General features: G+C 33.8%; 1 protein-coding gene across 1 annotated transcript in view; it reads right to left on the bottom strand.

The window, feature by feature from the left end:
* Nucleotides 1-350: 350 nt before the first annotated feature.
* The window catches only part of LOC106457230 (protein turtle-like), a 66,968-nt gene continuing 56,956 nt past the window's right edge, over nucleotides 351-10,362 (bottom strand). Inside the window, exon 16 of the mRNA XM_013916627.2 lies at nucleotides 351-5,350. Within this exon, the coding sequence (XP_013772081.1) occupies nucleotides 3,205-5,350 (2,146 nt within the window). The 3' untranslated portion in view covers nucleotides 351-3,204. The remainder of the gene's footprint in view (nucleotides 5,351-10,362) is intronic.

The following is a 10,362-nucleotide window of genomic DNA, read 5'->3' as shown; positions in this document are numbered from 1 at the left end:
AGTTAATGAAATGAGTAGAAGGTGAAATCACGCTGTATTTGAAATTATAGCATTAAAAGAATAAAAAAGAAAGAACAATTGACGTTGAATTTTTGTGTACACCAGATTTATCTTTCAACCTAGAAATATGTAAGATAATGATGTTGAAAACAAATTTGGAAAACAGCTTAATTGTATGTACTTAATATAAAATACTCTCTGCTGTTCTGTGTTCGGTGATAATGATTTGTCTTTTATCATACTGGCTAGCAATTATTGAGGAAAAAAACAATAGAAACGTTCACTCTAAAAAAGAAATGTTTATTTATGTCACAAAATCATTAAAATTTTATAAGTTCATGACAGACAAACACGCGCAAAACATAATATCAGGTACATACGCGAAATGAAATCAAACAAAAGAATTTCAGTTTAAAAACGCTATTTACACGTAAGAACAACAAACAAAATAATGCAACATATGAACATTCAATATAAATAGATAAAAAATGCTCAAACGATATGTGACCAACAAAAAATTTAAACATGGAATGTAAATTGACCAAAATAGCCGCAAGTGACGTCTTTGGATTGTTCAGTGTGCACTTGTATAAATTATACGAATACTCATAAAATGATCCAAACAGAAGTTTCCTCAACAACTTTCATTATAGTTAAGCTCTGTGGAATAATTAATACGCCAAATATAAAAATCTCACCTTATTTTACCTTTTGAACCACGACAGTTTACATTGTATTTATATTTAATATATGCCTCTCTACTGTCATAAAAATATTACATAGATGTTCAGTATCGCAGTCGTCTTTCTATCAGTAATGAAGCAAACTGAAATTCACTGTAATATATATATATATATTGTTTATAAGTCCTACCAATGGTAACATTATTATGAAAATAATTTCGAGTACTTCCAATAGATTTTAACAAACTCAGATCGTAAGAAAAGGGCAAAATAGTGGGTCATGCTTTATTTATTATTGTATTACTTCCGCTGCATTCATAGTAGTGTTAACAATTCATTTGAACCATGTTGTTTTTCTTCGTTCGTTATTCGCAGATTTTAACATGTAATATCTAAAAAATTATAACATACTTTTTACAAACTTTCACACATTCATCATTACACCAACTTATCGACTTTTGAGATTTGTTATGTAAAATTCAAAAATAAATATCATTATACAATTTCAAATTTTTCCTCTTATATTTTTCATACACGGTTTTACCAAATAACTACTTAAGAAATAACTAATACTTTAAGTATAAGTACTAAATCTTTAAATTTCACTTATATCTATTGAGGATATTTTAGTTAAAGTATTGTATTAGTTCTCACAGCTTGTTCTTTAAACCGGCTTTGATTAATATGTCAGACCTTTTTGCTTTGTTTATAAGTATATTTAGTTTTAAGGCTATATGAATATTGATGGGAAGTTTAAAACATGCATTATTCCTATTGTGGCATCGATCGCATTCTTTTCAATTATCAGTGAAATTATCTGCGGTTGGATGAATACCTTGTTTATTTACAATAATTACCTATTTGCCTCATTGCTCAAATTCCGATATATATATATATATATATGAAATCACTTTAACGCTAGAGTTAGAATAATAACATACCGATTACAGGATTCAGATTATTGCGATTAAAACTAAAGGCCTGGTTTTCTGATCACGTATTACACAGTTAGAGCAAATTCCAAAATATTATGCGTTTTTTTATTCTTTATTAAAATAAACGAAGAAGAAACTTAATCAGTTTTGATTGGAAGGTATTTGTCTCATAGAGGCCCTCACAAGTTTGTCTTTGTTCAGAAGTCAGTTGGAACAATCTTAAACATATCCCAGGCATTTTATTTGTCACTTTTTTCGCTTCTTTCAAACATTAGACATGTGCAAATCAAGGTTCTTGATGCTACAGACGTAGCAAAAAAGTCAGTGATTAGAATCTTTAATTCTTTAAGCTATGGATATACTACACCCAACTTTAGCACAAATGGATAAACTTCTCAGGAACAACAAATTCCTAAAGGTAGTTTTACAGTATCATGATCTTAGATTCCAAAACCTCCTTCAATACCGATCTACCTTAAAAGTATAAATTATAATATAAATTTTCCAGACATTTATTTCAGGAACGGAATTTTTCTATAAGTTCAAACCTAAGTTTGAAAGACATGCACATAAAATATATCAAATCAAAAATAACTGATTTCATGTTATCTTTATAAAAGGTCAATGACAAAAAAATTTATCTTTTACTATTTTAACTTATCAACAATTTCTTGAATCTACAGTATACTTTAGTGTAAATTTCACATCTTTTTTGAAAACAAAATTAAATCTTTAATAAAGTTTTAGTAGAATACATCAAAGTGAACTAAGAACAAATTTTGTTTCTTATCTAACGGCTTCAATAAACGAATAATAAGGCTAACTATTCTCACTGCAAATGGATTTCAAGTACTTTCTGGTTCTGTACGGTTGGCATGTTCTGGAATAAGTTTTAAAATCAAAGAAGGATTCAACAAGAAATTTAAACCATCATCCAAATAATTTACATGTAGTAATGGTAGTAACCCATTCAAACTATTTACACGTAGTAATGGTAGTAACCCATTCATACCTTTCAGTCGTTAATTATTTGCTAAGACTTCCTTTTAAACAAGTGTTTGTGTCTATTTCTGGTACTAGTGCGAAAAAGTAGATCTATTCATTTTATGTTTTACAACATATTACTGCTACTGTGTAACTTACTTCTGGTTCATGGACATAAATATTAGATACCATTGGAAAGTTGGGTTTCGCAAGACCTGAATCTCGTCACCTGTTTCAGAAACAAACATGTTTACACCAACGAAATATAGGCTACTGCTACATCACACAAAAGTTGTTCCAATATACAATGCACCAAAGTCTTTGACGGTGATATGAACAAATTCAACTTGATAAAGGGCTTTTTATCTCATTTTTTCAGTTTGCATTTATCTATAAATAATTAACTCATTCTGTTGGATAAGCACATTATTCATTTATTTCTTAAGGTTATTACAACTGTCACCAAGCATGCAGGCCTATCAAACGCAATCAACTACCATGAACTTTTTAGTTTGGCTCTATTAGGTCATCCACGGGATGAATAACTTGTAAAGTTTAGGGATGAATAAATTATGCTTTTGTGTATGTGTGTGTTAAATCTATTAACATACACTTTCAAGTTCGTCAGACGTTCGTCGTCCTTTCTGTTTCTGGCGAAACCTGAGAAATTCCTTTTTTAAAGCAGCACATCGTGCTTCAGTGTTATCATAAGTGTTAGGTTTTTTTGGTCTGAGGTATGATTTATGATGTATTTCACTGTCACTGAGCCCACGTTCAGAGTTATCAGGCATAGATGGAAGATACGTATGATTGGATCCAGAGAATGTTCGAATTCTGTTCAAAACTTCTGATTCTAGTGGTAAAACTGTATCAAACTCATAGTTCTCATCCACTGACGCATCAAGAGGCTGAGATATTGTTGGTCCTCGAAGATCACCCAGAGTGGATGATCCTTTTGGTGCAGCAGCGATAATCCCTGGTGGGGGGCCACTGCTTCCTGAACTATGACCAGGAGAAGTAGAAGACTGTACTGCAGAAACATTTCGGCTAGCAAAACCACTGCTACTGCTACTGCGATTAATAACACCAAGATCCAATTCTCCCTGCAAGCTGTCTCCATGGGAGTGTGAAATCGATGCTGCCTTGCTACCTCGTCCTGAGCTTCCACTTGTGATACTCATCCTAGAATGAGGAAGACCAGGGCCAGGGAGTACAGTTTCCTCTGGCAGAAGAGGTAGGCGTCCCTCATTCTGAGAGAAGTTAAGTGGCATTTGATCAGTGGAACAAAGAGAAAACGGAGCTATGTGTGTGTCTTCCTCACCTGAAGGCGTGGTTGGTGGTGATCGGATAGCTGGCTCCTGAAAACCCACATCAAACTCTGAAGTACCAACCTGAAAAGGTTCTCCCCGATGTAGTGCTCCTTTTCGCACACGTTCAACAGCCCCAAGAAGTCTCTCTCTTGTATAGGTCATTGGACGATCACTACTACTGGTATCACTACTATCGTGTTGTTCGTCACCTTGCTTTGGAATAGTATTACGAACCTGAATGAATGGTTTTACTTTAATCTTAGAAGGTGAAGGATTTACACGGGCTATTATTCTGTCAGACCTAGGAAGACTACTGTTAGACATGGGCTTATTATAGTAGAATTCGCTTCTATTTGTCTTTCTTTGTTGCAATGTCGAAGGTTGATCTGTCATATGTGGTTGACCAAGAGTTTTCATATTCATACTAGCCGAAGAAAATGAATCCTCCATGTACCAGCGGGGTCCCTGATGTGGTGCCCTCCAGTAGATGGGTCTTGGGTGATAGGTTGGGGGTGGAGCAAATGGTCGAGGACCTATCATGTGAATGTGGCGTCCATCTTTCCAAGTACCATATTCTGGCTCTTGTCTTGATGGTGGTCTCATAAGAAGTGTCATACCACTTGCTCGATTTACTAGTTGTGGTGCTGTATCACGAACAAGAGGGTGTACTTTTATTTGGGCTTGAATTGGCCGCTGAATTGGTCGAAACTGAGCAGATGGACCCCTTATAACATGCTTTTGGAGAGGGCGCAGGGAGGGCAACTCATACGAAGGGGTTAGATTTGGACTCCATCCAGCAAAATAACTAGATATGGTGCTAGGAAAAGATTTTTCAGCTGAAGAAGGATGCCTAACAGAACTGAGATCTTCTAGCAGAAAGGGTCCAGCAGCAGTTAAACCGGGACTACTAGTACGGAATCTTGGATCCCTGGGAGAATATATGGTAGGAATTGGTTGACTGGCGAGACTGAACGAAACCTGGGAGCGGGGAGAAAAGCCCCGACTACCAGCACTGGGCACTCGAACGTAGGGATGGAGAGGGGGATGGAAGAGACTACTCCGACCGCTAGCATCACTGCAGAGGCTAACTTGTGACCTGGACGGAGAGAGGAGTCGAGCATCACGTTGAGCCCTATCCTCGCTTCCACTGTCATGCAGTACAAACTTTCCTTCTGGCGTCCGACTAATCCATCCCAGCGGCCGCGAGTACTCAAGTTCCACACGATACTGTACAGACTTAGGGATCCGTCGGCCTCGACGCACGTGGTCCACCATCTGTGGCCATTCTTGGGAGTCACAATCTGGACCAGGTGATGTGACTGGATTAGAGTTCGAATTTTGGCCAAAGAGACAGGCCACGCTGGTGGACAGACGACATAGAACTGTACTTACTAAACGTGATATTCCGCTTTTTGGTCTGAAGGGTAATGATCCATCGCTAAAAAAATAAAATAAAATATAGAATAGCGTATTTGAGTCACAAAACATTAAACCAAATGACGTAAAATAAATAGAGTCATAATATCTGTTTTCTTCTATCACCATCTTATAAATGCTATAAAACAAACGTGGGAGCCATGGTTAAGCAGTCTGATTATGAGAAGAATCTACACGTGATATTAAACATTCACTTACCTTAATTTTATTGCTGGAAACTAGGTTGACATTCAGAGGGCTTGAAAAATTAACGAATGTTTTATGTAAAATAGTTTATTTTAATTATAGTTAAAATTAACTTTTCAAAATGGTATAATGTGTAATTAATAAGTATCACAACACATATATAAATTAAACACCACTGTTAAAGTCAAAAGAAATTATCAAATTTTTGCCAGTGTTAAACGCTAACACAGTTCTGGCGTTATGTTTATTTCGGAATTTTTTTAAATTGTTCTGATTGTGCTAAATATTACATTTTAATTTGAAGAATCTGTAAGTAGTATTTAAAAAAAAACTAAGAAAACAAAATCATTACGATTTAATAAAAAATTGTACAATGAAATATATATTAATAATCTAGAATAAATCCAAAATGTAAAGAGAAATTTATACTTTGCAATGTTTTCGGATGTAATTGAGGTTCCACCAAGAATGAGTATATTTATTTTGTGCTCTTCCTAGGTACGGTATGTAAAGTATAAACTTGCAATATGATCGTTAATACGTCGAAATTGTATATATGTTTGAAATCCCTATTCTAAGTTACCTTAATAATGCCATGAACCCAGAAAATTATCAGACTTTACTAAAAATATTTTAATGATAACTTTATAAAAAGGTATTACATTATGATTAGAAAAATCTGCATTATAACTATCAACTTTTTTTCTTAATAATATGGAAAATAAAATTGGACTGAATTAAATGTTGTATAATATATTGAAATAGGTTGTGAGAAGTGAACTAAGAAGTATGGGCATTTGTTAGGTTGAGAATTTGAAGCAGCATTTAATACTTACTAAAAAGGAGTATTTTATTACCACAATCCATTTTGATCTTTTAAGTTTAAATAGTTTGTCTTGTCTACTTTGGTTCTCTAAAACAGTGTTTGATTATGGCAACTATAGACAAAAATAACAATGGTTGCTTTGGGAAAAAAATTTAAAAGTATGAGAATTTGTTCACATACACCATAGAATGTGGAACTTAAAATAAATGTACATTTTCATTCATATATTCAATTCTGAGTACTACAAATGCAAAACAGTTTGGAAATTTTCATCAAAATTTATGGGATCCACATAAATTATTAAAACAGCACAACCTTCATATGGAAGTGTTCCAAAATAAATCAAAGGTACATAAAGTGAAGTGTTATTTACTGTATGAAAGTGTCTGGTCATGGTTGTAACACGGTGTAAATGTTTTAGATTGTCAATACCTTATTTTCTTAGGGTGATCTTATTATAATTTCCAGTTAATTGAAATAAATGCATATATTCTAGATCCCGATTTTATATTTACAAACATTAAAGAATGTATAAGTTAATTTGTTGTGAATGCGTAGACAAAGTCAAGGAGTCATTGTTTTTGTTTTTTAGCGCAAAGCTACACAATCTGTTATTTCCGCTCTGTCCATCGCGAAGAATCGAACCTCAGACTTTAGTGTTGTAAGTCAAGCAATATGTCTCAATTAAAAAATAGGGGGATAGAAATGTATACAGCGGCTTGTCCAGGAGCACCAGAATAAAATAATGTTTGGTTTTGCTTATAGGTTAAGAGCCTTCAAGCTTACCGTTGGGTCGTCGAGGCTAAATAGTATAACTTTTATGCAAACTAAACCAGCTACGATATCATTTAAATAGAATTCCAAAATTATTATAACTAAAATCACTATAGAAATATTACATAACTGAAAAATATCTGAAGAGACTGGGCAAACTGAGTTATAAATTTTCTGATAAATTAGATACAGATAGTTTTCGTCAGAGTGAGGAATTTTAAAAGCAATACAATTAAGGTCATCATGAAATAAGAGAGAATTGGTAAGATAAAGGAGATTGGATGAAAGAATAAAAAACACTAGTCAAGATATAAACAAAAAGTTTCGAAATACTTTATAGTTTATCTAAATCTTGAAAAAAAAAACTGATATGCACTTACATATATATATCTTACTGTAAAACCACTGATAAATATACCCAGGATAGAAAATTAGTATAATGTTTTAGACATGGAGATATGTGACAGATTATCTAAAAATTAAACAGAATGAAGGCTTCTTTACGTATTGTGTGTGTGTCTTGTCATTCATTGCATTGTTTGTTGTCATTCATCCCCTTTTATTGATAAAACCTACAAAATAAAGGAAACGGTTAAAAGTACTCTGATGGAAAAGGAAGTACGTAGCCAATGTATCTGGCAAAGAAAGTTATCGGGATCACAAGAGAGAATCCACCATCTATTTGATACTGACTTCGATTCGGAGGGGTATAATGTAGGATGCAAAACTACCCTTTTTAAACTTACCGATGAGAACATATGACCTTGGAATTTAGATGTAATGAAATACTCCAGATTAGCTGTCTAAACTAGATATACTTGTACTTAAATATCAACTGTACCCTTTTAGCTGTACCTTTACTAGTTTGTTTGTTTGTTTTGAATTTCGCGCAAAACTACACGAAGGCTATCTCCGTTAGCCGTCCTTAATTTAGCAGTGTAAGACTAGAGGGAAGGCAGCTAGTCATCAGCACCCACCACCAACTCTTGGGCTACTCTTTTAACAAAGAATAGTGGGATTGACCGTCATATTATAACGCCCACAACGGCTGAAAAGGCGACCATGTTTGGTGGGACTGGGATTCTAACCCGCGACCCGCAGATTGCGAGTCGAGCTCCCTAACCACCTGGCCATGCCGGGCCCCTTACTAGTACTGGATAGAATTAAGAAATAATACCTCGAAAATAAATTACTAATTTATTGTAAACGCAATATTTTGCTGAAAATATTTTTTAAACAAATAATATTGTGAAAATAATACTGTAAACAGAATTATAATCTTTCTTCTGGTGAAAGTTGTTCTCAGTAATGTTTATAATTAGTAATTTTGAGACGTCCTTGCAGTGCATTTTAAGTATTCACTCTAGAATAAATAAAATAAAAATTACTAACGTCAGATGTTGTTGTCGTTCTTTAGAAGTTTTACGCAAAGCCATACAAAGGCATGTGTGCATTGCCGTCTCCAATTCTGTTTGACTGTTCTGTTTATAGCACACTTAGTAAGGTTAACTGCCGCCGTTTCTAATTTTTAAATGAAAACCAGAAAGAAGGCAATCAAACCAGCCGGCAGTTCCCACCACCACTTCTTGAACAACTAACTCTTTTTACTAACAAATAGTCATATGGACTTTCAAAGCCTCTAACCACCCGGCTCATTAATTCAAAACTGACAGACTAGAGAGAAGACAGCTGATTAAAAGCGCTCCCACCAAATGTTGGGCTACTCTTATTTTACCAAATAGTAGGATTTTACCGTCACTCTTGTTGTACATCCACGACATCAAAGTGCGGAGCATGTTTTTTGCAACAACGGTACCGAACTTGGAACCCTCGGGCTCGCAGTTCAAATACTCTAATTAATAATATTTTAAGGGTTGCGGGAATTGTTATTTTCATTGATTATTTATAAAATGTTATTTTTTCTTGATTATGAAGAGAAAAAATGTGGATGCCCAAAAGAAATAGTTGAATTTCAAGCGAATTAACAAATAATTAAATGTATACTATGCGCACCTGGTTTTTATGCGTGGGGAAAATGTTATATGCAAACAGCCCGCAAATTATTAAGTTATGTAAACTTCTTTGTAAGTGGATGCATGGTTTTACTTACGAAGAGCTAAGAGAATTATCAGTTAATAATTTAAGATTCACTTAGAGCTTAGAAACAATGTCACTACATGTAAAAATATATACTGTATCTATTAGTTCAATGAAAAAAGTAAGTTTGCGAAAACATTAATTAACTTTACATTCTTCAAGTTGAAAAAATTTCGTGTTTAAAAATTTTGCTCATTCGAAGATACCGTGAAGGTAAAGTGTGGCGACAGCTGTGATTAATAATTTCTATACTATAATATACACACTTTCAAAACCACACGAACTAATAACAATGTAGACGTCTGAGGGAACGGTTTCAAAATATATAAAAACTATAATCACATCAGGCAGAATAATGTTTCTTTTTTCATATTTTTACTATCGAGAAGAACAAAGATTGTATAATATAAAGACCAAACAAAAATGTGTAATAAAAAGAATATTATCCTTTGAAATGTCTGCCATGGCTTGGTGGTTAGGACACTTTACACGCAACATGAGGGTTCTGGGTTCGAATCCCTTCGTCGAACATGTTCGCATTTTCAGCCATGGAGACGTTATAATGCCACAGTTAATCCCAATTTTCGTTGGCAAAGAATAGTTCAAGAGTTAAAGATGGGTGATGTTGATTAGGTGCCTTCCATCTGGTCTATCACTTCAAAATTAGGGACGACTAGATTAGATAACCCCGAGTATAGCACAAACAACGATAATCTAATTCTGGGAACTGAAATTACTGCTGATATTGAAACCTGATCTTTAAAACTTTTCAGACCACAATTTAACTGCTTACCTATTGTACCTCCGTCCGCATTTGCTGCATATTTTAGAATTGAGGTAATTTTTATTAGAACATTAAAGGTTTCTCATATATTTAAAGTAACAAATCATTAATAGTTACATATATCTACAAACTAGTTTTAATTTTAACAAATCGTGAATGTTTTTTCCCCAATAAGCATATTATGAAATAGCTTAAACGTAACCACTTTTTGAATTTCTGGAAAGCTTATAAGCTACTTAAGACAAAAAAGGAACGAAAACTTAAAAAAATTAAATATAGTAAGACTTAAATATATTTACATAATAAAAAAACACAAATTAGTATGTATTATATATGATTTTTTGAC

This window comes from Limulus polyphemus, unplaced genomic scaffold (genome assembly GCF_000517525.1).
Source record: "Limulus polyphemus unplaced genomic scaffold, Limulus_polyphemus-2.1.2 Scaffold15, whole genome shotgun sequence".
Classification (NCBI taxonomy): domain Eukaryota; kingdom Metazoa; phylum Arthropoda; class Merostomata; order Xiphosura; family Limulidae; genus Limulus; species Limulus polyphemus.
Note: the sequence above shows the minus strand (reverse complement) of the source record. Positions and strands in the feature narration are given on the sequence as shown.